At 45.8% G+C, this 18,679-nt stretch overlaps 2 protein-coding genes across 5 annotated transcripts in view; one reads left to right on the forward strand and one right to left on the reverse strand.

The window, feature by feature from the left end:
• Positions 1-489: 489 nt before the first annotated feature.
• On the reverse strand, positions 490-4,561 carry NAT9 (N-acetyltransferase 9 (putative)). The gene is made up of 7 exons (XM_062592006.1): positions 4,519-4,561; positions 3,845-4,004; positions 3,011-3,120; positions 1,754-1,894; positions 1,475-1,534; positions 1,161-1,255; positions 490-1,071 (listed from the first exon to the last, which is right to left on the reverse strand). Exons 2-7 carry the CDS (start codon positions 3,919-3,921, stop codon positions 925-927), a joined length of 630 nt encoding a protein of 209 aa, XP_062447990.1. The 5' UTR covers positions 3,922-4,004; positions 4,519-4,561; the 3' UTR covers positions 490-924.
• Positions 4,562-4,810: 249 nt separating this feature from the next.
• TMEM104 (transmembrane protein 104) overlaps positions 4,811-18,679 on the forward strand; it is a 48,024-nt gene continuing 34,155 nt past the window's right edge. For 2 of the 4 annotated variants that reach the window (XR_009960364.1, XM_062591965.1), the window contains exons 1-7: positions 4,811-4,872; positions 6,912-7,022; positions 9,782-9,903; positions 11,881-11,962; positions 12,937-13,036; positions 13,437-13,517; positions 18,011-18,110. Coding sequence is in view for 3 of the 4 variants with exons in the window: in XM_062591965.1 (XP_062447949.1) it covers positions 6,978-7,022; positions 9,782-9,903; positions 11,881-11,962; positions 12,937-13,036; positions 13,437-13,517; positions 18,011-18,110 (530 nt within the window). In the remaining variant the exon portion in view is untranslated. Of the gene's footprint in view, positions 4,873-5,540; positions 6,441-6,911; positions 7,023-9,781; positions 9,904-11,880; positions 11,963-12,936; positions 13,037-13,436; positions 13,518-18,010; positions 18,111-18,679 lie in introns of those variants that run through there. The other 2 variants (XM_062591967.1, XM_062591966.1) reach the window with 2 other exon arrangements.

Consider the following 18,679-nt stretch of genomic DNA (forward strand, 5'->3'; position numbering starts at 1 on the left):
AGACCAGGAAGAGGCTGTGTTCTAGTCTCACCATGATCTACTTGGCTGATAATTGGTGATTTTAAACACTTTAACAGATTGACTTCATCATCATTTGTGGTTTTATTGTGGATCAGTAGCCTTTGGGTAGAACTGGAAGGGCTGTGCTCCTCCAGACTGTCACCTTTACTTGTGAGAAACTGTATTCTTAATCCTGGCCTTGTTTTAGCTGAGCAGAGAGATCAGTCAAGCATTCCTTACTGATTCCCTAAGAGGTTACATCCACTTCTGGATCACCCTCCAGAGCTTAAAGGGAACCAGCCCCTTCCCTTTGACTGTGCTCACCCACTGCTGAGGCTTTCACCTCCAGGACCTAGCAGTGCCTCCAGCAACCCACATACCCCAGAAGACAGGGTTCAGAGTCTGTGTTGTCCTCTACGATTTCTAACCACCCTCTCATCAGCCAAAGAAAGCAGTCAAACTCCACTGCTTCCAGACCACTCAGGCATGTCAGATTTTTGTCAGGTTTTTATTCAACAGAAAACAAGCTGAGCTACCAGAACATTTAGATTCCCTCTATGAACTGCTGAATTCTGCTCTAAGGACAGGGTGAGTAGAAACGCAGAGTACTGCTTGTCCAGAGACTCGCTGCATTAGGAATCAATTCACTGCTGGTGTTTGTAGGTTCTGCTGGCACAGTCAGGTATTTTGAGGTTCGAAAGGTCTGTTCCTTGTCAAGCCTGTGAATCAGTGGCTGTTCTTGCAGTCCAAATTTAAGGCAGTGTTTCTGGCTGTTGCAACAAAGTGCAAAGTTGACAAGATCACAAAGTAACCAGCTAGAGAGATGGAAACAGTCAAGTGCAATGCTGGCCTATTGGTATCTTTCATGCTCAGACCTTGCAGCTCTTCCTCCCAGCAAACCAGGCCTGCCTCTGGATGTATCCATCAGGTTTCTAGCACTACAGCTGGTAGCTTCAGTTCAGTATAGCTTTTCTCTTTCACATGGTTTGTCTGTTCCAGGAGCCAACATTTCTCTTGGTCACTCACATCCAGCCTCAAGGTCACCTCTTGGAAGACACTGTTCTCAGCTACCTGTATCATATACAGAATAACAGCTCAGTTCCAGGCACAGGACAAGCACTGCTCGTATTCTCTGGGACGAGGACAGGCTATTACCGCACCTCCTTGAAATGAAGCTTCTTGAACATGCAGATACTGGCTTCATTCTCCTGGCCAACCTTTGCCTCAAATTTGGTGATCCCCAGGTTTGTCACTCCTGCAAAATAAGGCAGAAAGATAAACACTTTGCATATGCATTCTTGTTACCTGCTCTGTTGTCATATATGCAAAGGTATATATGCATATATGCAAAGACTCCCATTTCTGGGGAAGATGTGTCCCTGTCCCTTATTACCCTGTCTATATCACTAGGAGTATGTGCTCCCAGATCACTTCATGACTTTCCTGCCATTCTCCTGCCTTGGGCCATCCTTACCATAGGACATCATCATCAGAGTTGCCTCCTTGCCAAATCCTCTGCCACGGTAGCTGGGCTCTGAAAGAGACAGTCACAGAAGTCAGCACCTAGCAATGTCAGATAAATGTGCCATGCTGGATATTTTTCAGAAGAGACTGTGACCCAGACCATCACAGGATGCAGATCAAGACTGAACAGCATGGCAAAGCAATGATATAAAAAGCCTGTACATAACATCACTGCCTGCAGCTGGCTTTAGCCAAAGCAACAAAGGCCAAGCCCACAAGCAGAATTTACCTGCAATCATAATTTCAATCTCGCCCAAAGTTGGATCCTCAAAGTCGGTGAGGAACAAATTCACATCCCCCACCATGCAGTCCTCATCCGCACATGCCTGCCCCGACCACCGCTCCGTGTCCAGCACAATGAATGTGCACTCTGGGGAAAATAAAGAAGTAGCAGAATTTTCAGGGTATATTCACACATTCATGAAAGATAAAATTAAAGGCATGTAATGGACAGAAAAGCAACAGATTCCAAATCTCAGTTATGAGGAAGACCTAATGATTCGGCCTCTTGTGACAAGTTGCATGCTCCCACCCTTAGAAATATAAGAAATATCCTGAAAAAAATGTTGGGAAGGCAAAGTATTACACAGGCTAGGACTAGAAACAGCATAGGCAAGGAGCACCAAAACTCCCACCCCATGATTGAGGTCCCCCCGCTTCATCTCACTTTGCAGGAAGTTTGGGCAAAGAATTCTGTTTGGCGCACAAGAGATTGAGACTTGGTGACTCACTAAGTCCATCTTATTGCTGCTGTCAGTAAGACTTTTAATGTCAGCTAAGACAAATGCTCCAAGCTATCTTTGCCAGCCTCAGTATTTTGCTCTCACTGTATTTCTGCTAGGCTTTTACGGGCAGTGATTCACTACCTGCAGTAGAGCCAGGGAACCAATTCAGCCAACACATCTCAACCAGGTAATTATGAAGTCGTTCAATTTCTCAGTGAAAAATATAACTCCATTCCACCTTTTTACGATGATGAGACCTGGGGACTGTTGACTGTGCAGCAACAGCTCAGCAGATAATGAACTAAATCACTGTTATCTTAGAAAAAGTGGATAAAAAGGAAACCTGCTGCCATCGACATTCTCTATTTCTCTGAGCATATACCAGCTCTAAAGATGCTCTGATGCATCTAGAAAGCTCCTGTAGCCATATTACCCTTGCTTCAAACTGTCACCATTCCTCTGATTACAAATATTGAAAACTAACAAACCCAAAGCTCCACAAAGCACGGGAAATTTTAAGATTAGAGTAAGCCAATATGCTGTGGTACCAATGTACAGCTGGCTGCTAAAGAGATAGCTGGCTGCTAGACTGAAGTTTCACGGTGCTGGAGCTACTGTTGCAGGAGATCTTACATCCCCTCTGCTTTGGCTAGTAGAGTCCACTCACCAGGTGCTCTCAGCCCACTGTGGTTTCTTAGTAGGGCAGAAAGGGACCTGCTTGCCACGTCCACCCACTCTTAGAAAATGCTTAAGATCCTCACTATCTGTGTCCTCCCGCCAGCTGCGCTGCATCTCATACTCCTGCTCTAGGCTCAATGGTTCAGACGCTGTCAGGCGCTGCAGCTCCTCCGATTTCATCCACTCGTGGTACCTGATGAGAGCCAGAAACAGATCACAGGCTTAACTTAAATATCATAGTCTGATTTCCACGAAGTGCTCTAAGGATTGTGCCCTATCATAAATCCATTCTGGAAACACCTTGGAAATCTAGAAGAGCAAATTTGTCTGTCTTGCAGCTTTGTCTGAAAAGGAATACTTGGTGTTTTTGAGCATACTGGTCCAGGGACATTGAGTATCAGCACATTTCATCCCGACAGAGATTGATACAGCATCTCCTGGGCACTGACAAATTGACTAATAAAGGCATGTTTGTGCTGAGACTGCAGCTGGCCAGGCCAGCACTTTACAAACAGCCTGCAGGCCTGCTTCTACTTTATCAACCATCCATTTGGCTTTACACAGTGAAGTTTTGCTATTCCATGGTCATTAGAAAAAGATTGCAGCAAGCATCAGAACAGCTGGCTGCTCACTCACAAGCAGGTATTCCCCTTCCCTTGGATACACAGTGACACAGATGAAGTTTTCTTTGTCAGCCAACCTGGTGAAGGGCACAGATCTGCCAGGGATGGCTGCTACAGAGCAAGGAGGGCAAAACTTACTGTCTTTCCACTAGTGTTTTCTCTGATGTATTGTTCCCATGGGGAAGGAGTCCCTGCAGCTGTCAAGCCAGCACTCTTTCTGAACACCACAGACTTAAAAAAAGAGGTGAAATCAGACAGCGCAAACAGTAGCAGGGGAGGGCACGAGCCACGCACCGGGGCACATGTGCGGAAGTGTACGGCACCAGAGTCACCCTCTTTCCTTGCAGCACTGTGTTCTGGTTGATCTTCATGGCCCTGCTCTGCAGGAGAGACCTGACACATCACTCGGCGCCTGCAGTGAGGTCAAGGGGATGGGGCAGCATGACCTAGAGCCCTGCAGAAGGCAAAGAGGCCAATGCTCAGTGTGTGCACAGGCACTAGCTTACACCACTCCCCCACACAGCCGCTTTCCTGCACCCTCTGTGCTTCCCCCCGCGAGGTGGGAGCGTACTGGTGCTCAGGGCCCCAGAGACCCAGCTGGCAGCCTGGGGCCTCGCCAGCCAGGGGCCTTCCAGCACCCCACGACCGGGGCGACGGTGGAGGCACCCAGCTCACGGGCCCCAGCCCCAGGGGAGCCAGTGCCTGGGCCTGAGAGGAGAATCAGGGCCCGGCGGGGAGATCCGAGCCAGAGGGGAGATCCGGGCCGGACGGGAGATCCGGGGCCGGACGGGAGCCCCGAGGGCCGCGGGGAGGCCGTGGCCCGAGGGGAGCCAGGCCCCGGCGTGCGGGGCCGGGCCGGGCCGGGCGCGGGTCGCAGTCCGGGGAGGGGGGCGGTAGGTCGGTTCCCTGCGCGTGCACGCGGGGGGGGGGGGGGGGGGGAGGAAGGACGGGAGCGCGCGCGGCTCTACCTGCGGCGGCCAGGTCTACCCCACCCACAGCCCTGCTGCGCATGCGCAGCACTCCCCCCCCCCCCCCCCCCGCTTCCTCCCCTGCCACCCCCACCTGAAGCGCGTCACGGGGGCGGAAGACACGTCATCGCCCAGCTCCCTCCCCCGCCCTCTTTCGACGGTACCGCGCACGTGTCTCCAGGGCCCAATGGCAGGCGGGGCGCTAAAGCCGCCCCTTCCCGCCACCGAGGGAGGGGTGTCACGTGGGTGGAAGGGCGCCGTCGGCGGCGCGTGCGCTGTAAGCGCCCCGGGAGGAGGGGGCGGGGCTGCCGGCCCGCGCGGGGTGGGGCGGGGCCGCCGCGCGAGCCGCCGCCGGTGAGGGGCCGGGGGGAGGGGCGGGGGACGGTCCCGGGGGGCTCGGGGGTCGGGGCGGGGGTCTGAGGGGCGGGTGTGGGGCGGCTCGGGGAGGGTCTGTGTGAGGGCGGGCTGTAAAGGGACTGGGGGAGGGTCCCTGCGTGGGGGGACGGCGTGGGGTGGTCCGGGGAGTCCCTGTGGGGAGGGGGCGATGTGGGGCGTCTTGGGGAGTGTTCGTGCGGGCGGGCGCTGATGTGGGCTGGCTGTGGAAAGGGCTGTGCGGCGCCTTGGGGCCGGTCCCCATAGGGGGAGTCGCTGTGGGGAGCGAGCGATGGGGGGGGGCCTTGGGGAGGGTCGCCGTGTGTGGGGCGGGGGGCATGTGGGGCAGCCTAGGGAGGGGGTCTGTGGGGTGGTGGTGGAAGGGTCCCCTGGGGGCAGGAGTGTGGAGAGGCTCTGTGGGACAAGGGTTGGCGTGGGGAGGCGGCTTGTGACTGGAGTGAGTGGGGTCGGACTGGGAAAGGTGCGCACAGGGCCACAGAGGGGGCCTGCGGTGCTCGGTGGGGCTGCAGAGGGTGGGCTGTGGGGCTGGAGGGGGTTCCCGAGGGTTGGCGGCAGTGTTGAGGCTCTGATGGGGCTGGGCGCCAGGGAGCTGGGAGGTGGTTTCTCTCCACAGGGCTCTGCTGCGGGAGGCGGGGAGGCTCGGTGCCCCCTCCAGGGGTGGGTAGGGCCCTCCCGGGATGGCGCCTCTCCCTGGGAGAGGGGACGAGGGGCTGCTGTCCATGGAAGAGCCGCTGAGTTAGGACAAGGGCTGGACCTCTTGTCACAAGGGGCAAAAGTTTGCCCAGCTGAGGCTCTGTTGTGTATTGTGGCTTTTATCACTTGTGTTTCCGAGCTGCTTGCTGCATAGCACAGCGCCGGCTCTTTTCTTTGCAATTTCTTGTCTTGGCCTCTCCGATAGACTGGCTTCTCCCTATCCTCCCCCAGTCCGTTACTTGAAGTAGTGTGAATGTCCGTGGGAACCTTTGCCTTGTCTATCTCTCTCTTTAGTGGCTGCTAAGTAACTAAAATATTGCTGGTGTGGTATATGGGCAGGATTTGCCCTATGCTAGCACACTTCCCCATAGCCGTGTCTCTGCGGTGTTAGTATGATAGCAGCTTGCCCCTTGTTTTTAATTCTTGTCTTTAGTGACTTGAGATCAAATGAAAGAGACTGTTTCTTCTACTGTTCTAAGGGCCAATCTAGTTATGACAGTGGACTCTACTTGCTAATTAATTTCTGTAGGTTTGTGGAGGAGGAAGTGAAAAGTTCAGAACCAGTTTGCTTTTTGAGCAGCGTTCTTAACACATGAAGTTTGTGCTGATGAATTGTCCCAGTAATAACTAACAGCAACAGTTTGTACTACAGAAGTATAAAGAATTTGATAAAGCTCTTAAATAATTCAACTACAGCTAATTATTTATTAATTTATAAATATTTCAGAACATTGGAGTACCCCCCTGCAGTAGTTTTTTCCAGATGGTGTGAAGTTCTCTGAATGCTTTTGCTGTGGAAGCCTTGCTATATGTAACAAAATGCCTTGTTTTCCAAGGTCTAGTACTTTCATTTATCTGCTCGTTTCTTATTTGAGATAATGAGGAGAGACTGTGGGCTGTATTTTACTGCTTTGATCTGCAGAAGGCATGTGCTCTTTAGGAGTAGTACCTGTGTGAGAAGCAAAAGTATGAAATCATCCTTAAGGCAGGCATTCTTTCTCTTGAGGTTTTAGCATCTGAAATGGCCCTTCTAGCTGTTTTGGGAAGATGAATTTAGGTCACTGTGCGCTGTAAAAGGACAGCTTTCTGATTACTTCTTTAACTAGTTTAACAGATATGGAAAACTTTTCACAGCTGATTGAACCAAGTGTTACATGTCAATGGGGTATATCTGCATGTTAGTCTTAAGTGCAATGTCTTGCTGAACTCCCCTTTTGTTCTAATGTCAGAAAAAACTATGCAACAATTGACTCATGAGTTCCTACTCTTTCTGAAAAAGATGATGAAACTTTATGATGTTTCCTTAGGTTGAAGGCAGTAGAGGCTGAATACTCCCTGCTTGCTCTGCTCCGAGCCTCCCTACCATCTTCAACATGGCTGGTGGCATTACTGATACTGGAGAGCTTTATTCTCCTTACGTAAGTATTGCTGTTTTGGCCGTTGACTGCCATTTGGGTTTTTGCTTAGCAGTCTTTTTGGAAATTCTACTCTCTCAGCATTATTTGTGTTTTTGTTTCCTACTTCCCCATGATCATAACCTCAATGTTTCATGAGATAATGGAGATGAAAGGGTGGTAAAATAGCTTAGTTTCTTTATTGTGGTATCTTGTCTTGAAAAAGTCTCAAGAGTCTGTGAAACAAAGATTTTTCTGTCTCCAAGACACTTAGAAAATTTAGCTTGATTTATTGCATTTACAGTCAGAAACACGACTACAATTGGGGATATCTTACTTCAAGGCCTCAGAGGTGGTGTGTCTTCAAGGCATAAGCTACTTAATATGTTTGGTACTTGTATTTTTTTACATCATGAATCCTTTTATATATTGTAAAGGGACAATGTCTGCTTATCCTAAATATGTTAAGAATAGTTTCAGATCCTGTATCAGCCCCTGTTCTCATTGTTTATATATTCTTTAGTGTTTTCATTAGCCCAAACTTGTCATATGAAGCTAGCATAAGCAAGGGGCTATTGTGATATAGAAACTGTTCCACTTAGCTTTTTCTGCAGAGCCAATTAGTAGTTTACTATGTTACGGGAAATACTGGTGGTCATAGCCACTGGTGTTTGTACAATGTTGGCTCTTAAAAACAGTATGGCCGCTTACTCTGCAAACATTTTTTTTTTTCTGAAGTGAATTCACAAATCATTCAAGATAGAATCAGTACTGAAACCTCAGTGTTGGCTTTCAAATGCTTTAAAACATCTCTATGTTAATGACTGAATTTAGAACTACTGGATATTAGGCTGCAAAAATAGCCTGCAACTGAAAAAGGAGAGAGAACAAGGCAGTAACTGGGACACCTGGACCCTAAAGGATTCATGTCACCTGTTCTTATGTTGTTATGTTAGTCTTGCAGTAATCTAGAGTCTCACCAAAAAGGCTATTGCACTCTCTCCTTTTTCCTGAAGATGTCTAGCCAGATTGAATACACAGGCATCATTCTCATCTCTGTCTGCTTGACCAAAGTCAAAGAAAATCACCTGAGTTTTTATTCAAGTGTCCTTCACTGAAAAGTGAGTGATGGCCCTGGCATTTGGAGCAGGAGATGTGCTTGGGAAATGACAGCTCTGCCAGCTGAATGAAAAGAACTTTCCTGCAAGCTGCAATAGCTGATTTTCTCCCTTTTGGGAGACCAGTCAAAAGCTGAAATTACTTTGCTAATGTCAGTAAATGTAGGGCAGGAGTGCTTGCAGGTTCTCTGAGGAAAAAAATCTGCTGGTGTTAATTGTTCCATGCCCAGGAAATGGTACTCGGATAGAGTTCTTTACTAGCTCTCTTCTGGAGAGACCCTGACCTATATAAAAAACTTCGGGGGTAGTTTTTGATCTTGAATTTAGCTGAATTTACATTTTTGGTGTGGGGAACCATCTTGTCCAGGTGCACAATTATCTTTTGCCCCAGTCAGAAAAAAGCTAGTTGCTAGTGAGGATGAAATCCTTCTCCTTTCATGAGCAATACCCCTTTTTCAGAGTGTACTCAGCAGCTTCCTAGTAAAATGGCAAGCAGATTTTGAATTAGAAGTTAGAAATTATTAGTTCTGTTTGGATATTTCCTGCTTGGCTAAGGATAAAGGAAAAAGAGATTTTAATAAGGTCTTTAGTATGCAATCATAACTACTCAGTTTGGGGTCAGAAATTAAGGAGACCCAGACCCGTATTATAGATCCTTCTGGTAGAAGGCTTGGATTTAAAAATGACCAAAAAAAAAAAAAAATCCTGTGTGCTTTCTGTGCTTTCTAACTTTACCTTTGGAGGTAAACTTATCTTTACAAGTGATAGTCTCCTCACATATTCTGTGAGCTTTCTGCTCTTGCTGAGTGATGACTGGAGCATGTGTATAGTTTTGGGGCAAATATGAGTAATTCCACTGGGACGTGGCTAATCCTCCTGGGTGCTGACACTTTGCTCTGTTAATCTTTCAAGCAAAGATCATGAATGAGAGAAGTCTGTGCCTTAAGCAACCCACTTAAAACCACCATCCGTTGACCAGTGTGAGTTGTGTGATTTTGTGGCTATCCCCTTCCGTCAGTAACACTGGTTTTGCGTTGTCCGATCAACCTTCAAAGATAATGAGGAAAATCCAAATTAAAATTCAAATGGGAAGTGCTGTTGCTTCAGGCTGCCACCCATTTCCTAGACTGGACAGCACTGTGCACAAATGTTAAATTCTCCATGGCAGCTGATGGAAATGCGCCTTATGTTTATTCAGGTAGGTGAGGTTGTTGTCTTTAAGGTGATGATCACCTCTAACTCCATGGCAGTGGTACTGACGGTCTAGAGTAGCCGGAGGTCGCGTTTCTGCAACTCTTAAGTTTCCAAGGTGTGCTGAACGAAGGGTTTCACAGTACTGAGCATACTCTGCACTCCCTGTTCCCAAACCCATGGAGTGATATGTGGCCAAATGTGACTTCAAGATCATGAAATAATCCACATAAGCTTTGAAAAGTAGAAAACTGGAGAGGGAGTATCAATTTCCCCAGAAATATACTGAAACTCACTTCATTTTCTTTGGTTATCAGGCACCTCCTTCTGTATTTATTTCTAGTCTGGGCTTGCTCCTTCTCCGCTAGCTCATAAAGATTACTCTCTCTGTACAATTAGTATGCCTGTGAGGTGTCTTGGATGATCTCTGGGAAAGCTGCAAACTCTGATATTGGATTATGTGGATGATTGCAGGTTGGTCTCATTTATATGTTCAACCTCATCGTCGGGACAGGAGCTCTAACCATGCCAAAGGCCTTTGCAACAGCAGGGTGGCTTGTCAGCCTTGTTCTCCTCATGTTCCTGGGCTTCATGAGGTATGTATCTTTAGCAGACTTCAGCTGAGTGGAGCTTTAAGAGCAGTGCTAAGACTTAAAGTACTGCCCTTCTGAGTGGTTCTCTCCTTCTGCTGGTTGGGCACTGAGATTTCTTCAGTTTTCTTGTCTGTGGACCTTATTTGGAGGGTTGCATCTTTGTGGAAGTCTGACTAATATCCAGGATGTGGTGCTACGTCCCATCTCCTGACTGAAAGGAAAGACTTTCTGTGTAGTCCAGAGTCTTCTGGGACTTTTTTCCCAGCTTCCTTTTTTTGAAATTGCCCTCACACAGATATGTCTTGTGCCTGCTTCTGTCACTGATAGATTTCCCAATGGCTGGCCAGGTCATAAGTGACACAGGTTCATTTCTCTGCCTTGTAATTTGTGAAGCAGACCGATTGTGTTATTTTTTTTTCGTTGCTTCTGGCAACATTCTGAACAGCGGCAAGAGAGTCAAGGAAAAAAAAATACAGTGTAGCTGGGCCCATCTGATTCCCACCTTTGCTGCTTGAGATCTTGAAGTTGGTCTCATGATTTCCATGCTGGTTCACTGTGAATTTCTGCCCGGATGCCTCCCTGCTGGAGCAGCAGGTGGAGCTAAAAGCTATTGATACAGCAGTGATGTTCAAATAGCTTGAGATTCTCCAGTTACTAACAGCAATGCCCTCTTCCAGGCGAGTTGTGAATCCTTGCTTGGTTTTGAAAAAATGTCCTCCTGACTTTGTAAGAACAGAATGTAAAAGTTCCTTTCTTGTGGGTAGCCAGCTCTGTCAGCCTGAAGGTACCTTTGACTTGGAGGCAGTGCTTTTCTGATCGGTTAGGTGCTGCTGTATAAAGGTAGCCAGCTGTCAGTACTGAATGTATTGGTGCTTGCAAGTTCCGTACCTCATAGCTGTATGTCTCAGAGGCTTGATAAAATGTGAATTGTAGGAGTGCCAGTAACTAGGAGATTTGGAACCAATTCCTTCTAGATGCGTTATTTTTAAAGTGTGAAGTCAGTGCATAAAATTCAGTACCTTCTGATACAATTTTGCTGGATTTAATTTGGTGCATTCACAGTCTGTGGGTTTGCAGGCTTGTGCTCTTCTGCTGACCTGAAAGGGTTGCCTGCTGGTGCTAAGAGCTTTGGGAGCGGTGTCTCCTTGTTGCTTTGGTTATATCCTCATGCCTGTGACTCCCTTGTGCCCTCTAGGGAGCTTCTCTTCAATGTGAGAAGAATCTGTGCAGAAATTGCTATGTGGGCCTCAGGATGGGGCTGCTTTCTTCTATCCTGGCAAAACTAATTTCTCATTTGAACTTGATAAATGAGTCCAGTTCCTGAAGCAGTAAGGAACCACTTTAAAGCCTTAAGTAAGATTGATTTGAGGTTTTTATTATAGGACTGTTTAATTGAGATAGTGACAGTTCATCTGTAGAAGCATTGGGGTAGTTCCAGCTATTTCCCTGGACAGGTTTTTTCCATGGTCCTTCAGCAAGGCATGTTTGCATGCACTTGTGATCTGCTCGTTGGTCTTGTATTGCTGCTTAATGCCCTTTGTAAGCTCCTTCTAGGAACAGCAGTACCTATGCTATGGGCCTCTAAGGGATAAGCTTCGCAGCAGTGCTGTATGAGTCCTATGACCTGAAAGGGGAAAGGAAACTTGCTGCCTAACAAAGGGGAAAATCCTCTTGCCTTCTCCAACCTCCTGAACCACTAGCAAGGTGCCTTCCAGATATTTAAGGCATTTTCTTAATCCAAAGGCTTATTATATTTTACTGCATGTTGTATTTTGTGCCCTGCTTGAGCACTTTAATCTCAAGGACAGCAGGGAGCAGCAAACTGGGTTAAAAAACTGTACCAAAAAGGCAGAGGTGGGGAAAAAGTTGGTGAAAGGTTTTGTAGAAGCTTCTGTTCCTAAAAACAGATGAGAATAATGCCTTGTCTCTTCAGCTACCGTTCTTTGCTATTATTAATATCAATTGAATTTCTCCCTCTAGCTATATGACTACCACCTTTGTGGTAGAAGCCATGGCTGCTGCAAACGCCCAACTGCGATGGAAGAGGATGGAAAAACGCAAGGTTTGTGCAGGTTTTAACTTTCAGGTTCCTATCATTCTTCTATCTTGTAGGTCTGTACGCAGATTCCTCTGCAGGCTTTGCCTTGCCTCGTTAGTATCTCTAATAAAGGAATAAATTTCTACTCTACTTAACTTTGCCATATAAAATATGGCTGTTAGTTCCCTGTGGGGTTGCTCGTTAAAGTCAAGAATTTCTACTCCTGCCTTGAAAAATCTCTTGTGCTGCTTACATTTCGTACTGACTGTGCTCTCCCTGCCCTGAAGCACTGCTCATTGAATGTAGAGAAGTGGCAGCTGATACACTGGTGCCATTTGGAGTGTGCTGAGGTCTGTAAATCCTTGCTGATCGCAGGTCATTTAACTGGAACAAACTCGAATGTCCTTGCTGTCACTTGAACTGTATTCCAGGGAATGGACATTCTCAGAGTATGTCCTTACTGTAAAACTAACTTCTGGTGTATTGGATCCTGGCTTTAGTGGCTCTTCTGGATCAATGTGAGGCATAATTGTTTGCACTGATTTAGAACCCTGCCTGCAGGTGAGTGGATTGGAAGTAAGAGAGAAACATGTCTGCCTTGGCCAGCTATAATAATGAATGAATTTGGATAATTTTTTCAGTTCTGCGATCCTGCAGATCAGCCTGATCTCCAGACTTGTTCTTTCTAACTTCCTAGTGCCACTTATTACTACACCAACTGGACACTATTCCTGTGTATATGACCTGCTAGGACAACAGAGTCTCTTCTGTCACTCACTTTAGCCTGCTTTTCTAGTGCCCTTTTCTGCCATCAGCATGTCCCAAGCCCAGACACAAGAGCTCCCTGGTATCACCTCTGCTTGCTAGCCTGTCCTGCCCTTCGCTGTTTGGAACTTTCCTTTGAGGTGCTGGAAGTGAGGCTGTGATACTGGTGGTGCCACAACCTGTGCTGTGAGTAGCAGAAATCTCAGCTGTGATCTTTCTTTCCTTTCTGCCAGGAAGATGATGATGAGGATTCTTCCTCTGGAGTATCTGACAGTGATGTTCTCCTCCAAGATGGCTATGAACGAGCGGAGACACGACCTATCCTTTCAGTTCGTAAGTTCATGTTTCAGTTCATGCTTTCGCCAGATCTGAGACTCCCTTGCAGACAGCATCCCAATAGGCTCCAGTAAGCAGAGTGGGACTCTTCTGTCCATTTCAGCTTTAACTCCCTGCGTTTGCATCCCAAAGTCCTTAGGATTTGTAAGATAAGATTCATTGCTAATTCTCTTTATCTTCTCTTTTCTGATAAAGATCTTTTCCTTCTAGGCTACTGAGATGAGAATATCTTATTTTGGAAACATTTTAAACTAACTTCAGGGTTACTGGGCAGATGACTTTGCAGGTGTGGAATAGTGCATACTGTCTTTAAAGCTGTTGCTAGAGCTTCTTGGATGTGTTCAGATAGTCTGGGTTTATTGGAGTAACTGAAATGCTTCTTGTTCTCAACTTGCAGAGAGACGTGGCTCACTCAATATCTTTGAAATCACCGAAAGGGTGGAAATGGGTCAGATGGCTTCCATGTTCTTCAATAAAGGTAAATGCTTAATGTTTTCACAAGTCCCTTCAAGTCCTGCTGCACAGTGTGCATATGGCTGTTCCTTAAATCTGGGTGCTTCTCAGTGTCAGTTTGCATCATGAGTTTGTGATATTCCACCCAAAAGTGTTATTCCTTCTCTGTAAACTATATTCATCCGCCTGTGTAGTATTCACACAAAGTGAAGTATTTTGTACTTGAATAGGCTGGAACCTGCATAAGAAAGCTTGCAGTAGCAGAAATAACAATTGCAGAATATAGGCCCAGTTTCTTGAGACAAATAAGTAAGTCACTGCCTCTTCTGACTACTTTCAGTCTAGCTCTGGGCTGCATATATCTTCTATCATCTTCACTATCTGAAGCAGTGGAGCCAAACTATAGAGTACACTAGTCCTACTTTGGCGATAACATTTGAGAGTGAGATGTTCACATTTCCCTGAACCCCCAAAGTTTTGATCCGAAGAAGAGAGGCCACTGGAGAGAACTTATAGCTGTGTGTATCTGAGGAGGTCATCTAGAAGGGCTGCCTGGACACTAAGCTGCTGAATCAGAAAGGATCCCTGGAGTGCACTTGAATAGACAGATGTTTTATCTGTGCGCTCTTAAATGCCTCTTGTTGCATATCAGGGAACAATCTTGTAATTTTGCTGCAATAAAGCCATATCTATTGCTGCATGCAATAGAAATGCAGCTGTAAAGTTAGGCATGCAGATACTTAGATACAGAGAACAATACTTGAGAAACACTATGCAGAGCCAGAAAATCATCATACATCATAGCTGTATGGTTTTGAGCTCGTTGGGCCCTATTTCTTGTGGAAAGTAGTATTTTCTTTTGTTTACTAGGCCCCTTATAAACACCCAATGGGCTGGTCTTTTCCACTACATCACACCAGCCTTATGCCAGTATAAGCCTGTTGCCTTTGAAGGACAGCTGGGCTTAAAGAATAAGAACTCTTTGAATTATATTTTCACTGTTTTTTAAGTTCAGATGAAAAAAAAAAAACCCTTCTCCCAGGCCTTTTTAGATTTAAGTCATTTAGGACTATCAAAATATTATGTCTTGGATCTCATTGCCGCTTTTCTAATTGAAAAGGAGAACAGGTGAATTCAATGCGTATTGGAAAGCCAGAATTTTCTTGTTCCTGGTCTAGCCTGTAGCAGTCAGTTGCTGTGACTTTGGGTAAGTTGGAGGAACCCATGTGCTTGAGTGTTCCCATAAGCTGGTTTCAGAAGGCCACTCTGCATCAGTTTCCTAGAGGGAGATGATAAGGACCCTTCAAGCAAGCCAGGGGTTGGGAATGCTGCCTTCTAGAAGTCCCTCTTCCTTAATGCTAGCTGCTTCTCAGCCAGCAGAGGGTGCTGGAAATTCATGTCCTATCTGCTGTGAGAAGCTCATATACTTTTCCTAGCAAAGTCATATAAACTGCTTAGTATTCTAAATCTTAATCCCCCTTCTTAATGTTGCTTTAGCCAGGGCTATCTGATTTGTGTGTTAGGGATCCTCCTGTGGACCCACACAGTCCAATGCAAAGGGATAAGATGCTATGAAGGAAGTCAGCTGGAACAGCTACAGACCATAGCATGAAACTATTTGTGATTTCCAGTTAAAATGAAAGATACATATAGCTAAGGGTAGGATAGCTGTCACTCATTTGCTGCTTTCCCCTTTTCTGCGCTCAGAAATGAGAGTCCATCCCTGTAGTGTTGCAGAGTCCCAGTTCAGAGATGCCCTCTAGTCTACTGAGCCATTGCAGAGAGAGGTGAAGTACATCCCTCTGCAGATACTTCGTCAAAGTGCTTCCTTCTGACAGTGGCACAGACAGGCTTGACTGAAGGTAGTTGCTCAGTCAGCTACTGTGAGAAACTGGGCAGTACCTGAAGTCCTGACCCCAAGCACCAATCTCTGCAATTTCACAGCTAGCAAATATCTGAGTTGTTTTTTTTGTTTGCAGTATACAAAGGAGGGGTCCAAAGATGAGATGTTTGAGGGCTTTACAGCCTTCAGGAGGCTGTAAAGCCTCCTGAGGAAGGCTAGTGGAGGCTTTGCAACAGACCTCAAAACCTGTGGTTTCTAGTGAGTTACCTGCTTATTTCCCCTGATGGATTTTTAACAATCTAACAAGAGTTGAATCTGCAACTCTGAGAGTTAAGCTGGGGATAAATCTCTGTCTCAGACTGTCTGCTTTCTTAAAGGGAGCTGACTTAAGTTTAGCCTGTGAAGAGTCTGCAGCATGCTCTTCCAAACGAACCAGCTCTAAAGGATGACTTTTCTTTTCCCCCCTCCTCTTTTTTAAACTTGCAGTGTTGGGTGCTTTCTTCTGGAATCCAGCAGTCATTTATTGTAATAATGGAGCCTGGGCGCATCTATTGTGCTGAGTTCTCGCAGGACGTCATTGATTTTTCCTGTTTTGAGTCTAGTAATGAAAGTATTGATTGGGGAGGGTCAGTAGCAGTTTATAAAAGAATTGACACTAAAGTTCCCTGCCTTTGGAAAGGAAGGGTTTCAGAGAGAAATATCACCTGGACTTCCTGTAGGCAGAAGTCGACCCTGGAACAGGGGTAGAGTGTATGCCCAGAAGCAAAGTTCCAGTGGATACCCAGTGGTGCTGGTGTTCCAACAGATGAAAGAAATGCTAAAGCAAAATTTTGTTCTCGTATACCCTTATGTGCCCAGTGTGGGAAAGCCTTCAACTTTGTTTAGCACAGGCAAGATGACTGTTGGCACATGGAGTGATTTGTCTTGAATTCTTAGCTTGTCACATTAACCTTATTTTATGAATTGAGCAACTGAGGCCTGAAATCGGTAGCAAGTCCCTAAAATAAAATCTGTATTTGTGTCTGGTTCATTCTGTGCTTAGTGGATCTTGAGCTTCTGTCTTATGTCAGATACTTGTTATAATTTTCAACTTCCTTTAATATGAAGTTGGAGAAAACTGGTAGGCAGTTTGCCGCTGCCTTCAGAATGATGCAGACGCTCCAGAGGGTGTAGCCATCTTAAATCTTTCACAGAGGGAAAAAAACGAGGGGGGACGTGTATAAAATGAGCTGAGTATTTGTAGAGGGGTTGAAGATCTTAGCATGTCCTAATTTAGACAAACTAGGAACATTTCTAGTATGTTGGCTTACTGTATTGCTTTATAGAACTAGGGAAGTTGTGTTGCTGCTTTCCAAATATAGCCTCTTTTAGAAATGCTTTTTAAGTATGCTCAGCATATTGAATAATTTATTTAAATGAAGGAGAATGACTATTAATGTCTCCTGACATGTAGAGATCCAGGGGCAGTAGGATGGTAAAGCCCATGGTAAAACTCAGGAGCTATTGAGCATTGCAGAAATTAATCCCTGTTTCTGCAATAATGTTGTCCTTGTTTGATAGTCATCATGTGTGAGGCTTGGAGAGGTGAACTGCTTTGCCCAGGCTGCACTAAGATTTTAGCATCAACCAGTGGAATTCGAAAGCATGGGAAGATTCCCTGAGCAGTTTTCCTTTAGTATCAGCTTCTTAAATGAAACAATTTTGAAGGGTGTTTTTTCTTCATAGCTCACCTGTCTCTGAACTAAATTATGCTCTGTTTTGTCTTGCCTTGGTGAGATTTATACCAACTCACTTGTAAGAAAAAAGCCCAGCATCTCATGAAGCATCTTTTTATACCTGTTGATTTCAGCCCTGAACATCTGTATATTGTTGTGCCCCAGTAAGACTATTTTGTCTACTTAGTTAAGACATTTTTAATCTCATAGCTAAAAGTAGAGCAAGTTTTTTTTTTTTTTTTTTTTCAAAACACTACAAAACACTTTCAAAAAAGCCTACAGTGTAGGGCAGGAAAGACCGTTTTCCATGTCTGTGGTACTGGTATATTAGAGAGCTGCAGAAAGTAGGTTTTAAAGCTTTGCAAGTTTGAAACTTGACTTAGCATGCTGGTGTTCAGGGATCTCCCAGAGCAGCTTCATTTCAGCCCTAATGAACTTGAGCTCTGTGGGGCCAAACTTCTAATGTGACAGTCCTGTGGTTTTACAAGCACAGAGTTTAGCGTCAGCGCAGCGCTGAAGGTGTCTTATCTTTTCATTTTGCTGTTCCTGAAGCTGTGTTGCTACCAGCTCTGTCAGCATCTTCTAGATGTTTGCCTGGGGCTGTTCCAAGTTGACAGCTTTATCTGGTGGATGGCTTGTATGAGACCTGTTGGTCTTGGCCAGCTGCTGCAAGATGGGCTTAAACTAGAGGGCCTAGTGTCAAGGCCGGATAGTTAAAAAGGCAGAATTGATATCTAAGATACCTCACGTCCTATCAGTTTCTCTGTTATAACTAAGTTCCCTGAGCTGCTGCTGTGACCCTTGTATAAAGTTTTCTGCAGAAAGAAGTAAACTAAGGAGGCAGTGTATTTTTTTTTTTAAGACCTTGGAAAAGTTCTATGTGAAATGTGATGTAAAGTGCAGAGTTCAAGAATCTGTGTGTACTCTGCCATCTCTGTACAATGTTCCCTTTTCCTGCAGTGGGTGTCAACCTCTTCTATTTCTGCATAATTATCTACCTCTATGGGGACCTGGCAATCTACGCAGCGGCTGTACCGGTCTCTCTCATGCAGGTGACCTGGTAAGTGTGCTTTTTGCTCTGGGATTGCATGCTAATGATGAAGGGGGGGGGTTCTGGATTTGATGGGATGGTAAGTCCAACTGAGATCAGCTCTTCCCTCTGAAGACTGGAGTAGAAAAGTGACTCAGGAACAGCTCACCACTTAACAGGTGGGAAGATGAGGTTGCTTTATGTTCTCCTGCCATGAGCCTGCTGCATGCTCAGCTACTGTTAGATGCCTGATTTCAGATGAGTCCAGCAGTGTGAAGTACTTCCAGCTTCAGCAATTTGCAGATGTGGGACTTGTTGCTCACCAGTTTAACTGCTGTAGCCTGTGCAAAATTTAGCTCCCCTGTGACTTAGGGTATGAACTGAGAGGTGTGACACTTACCAAGCCTGTGACCAGCTAGTGATAATGTTATATTATTTTGTAATGTTTACCTGATGAGCTTTGGACTAAGACTAGTTCCTTTATCATAATCAAAGAAACAGCTAGCAGAAGAGATCATTTTGATCAGCTGAATCAAAATTGCTGGCTGAATTTGGTTCATGACTTGGAAATGGAAGCCTTGGTGATCCGCATATGGCCA

This window comes from Rhea pennata, chromosome 19, assembly GCF_028389875.1.
Source record: "Rhea pennata isolate bPtePen1 chromosome 19, bPtePen1.pri, whole genome shotgun sequence".
In the NCBI taxonomy this organism is placed as follows: domain Eukaryota; kingdom Metazoa; phylum Chordata; class Aves; order Rheiformes; family Rheidae; genus Rhea; species Rhea pennata.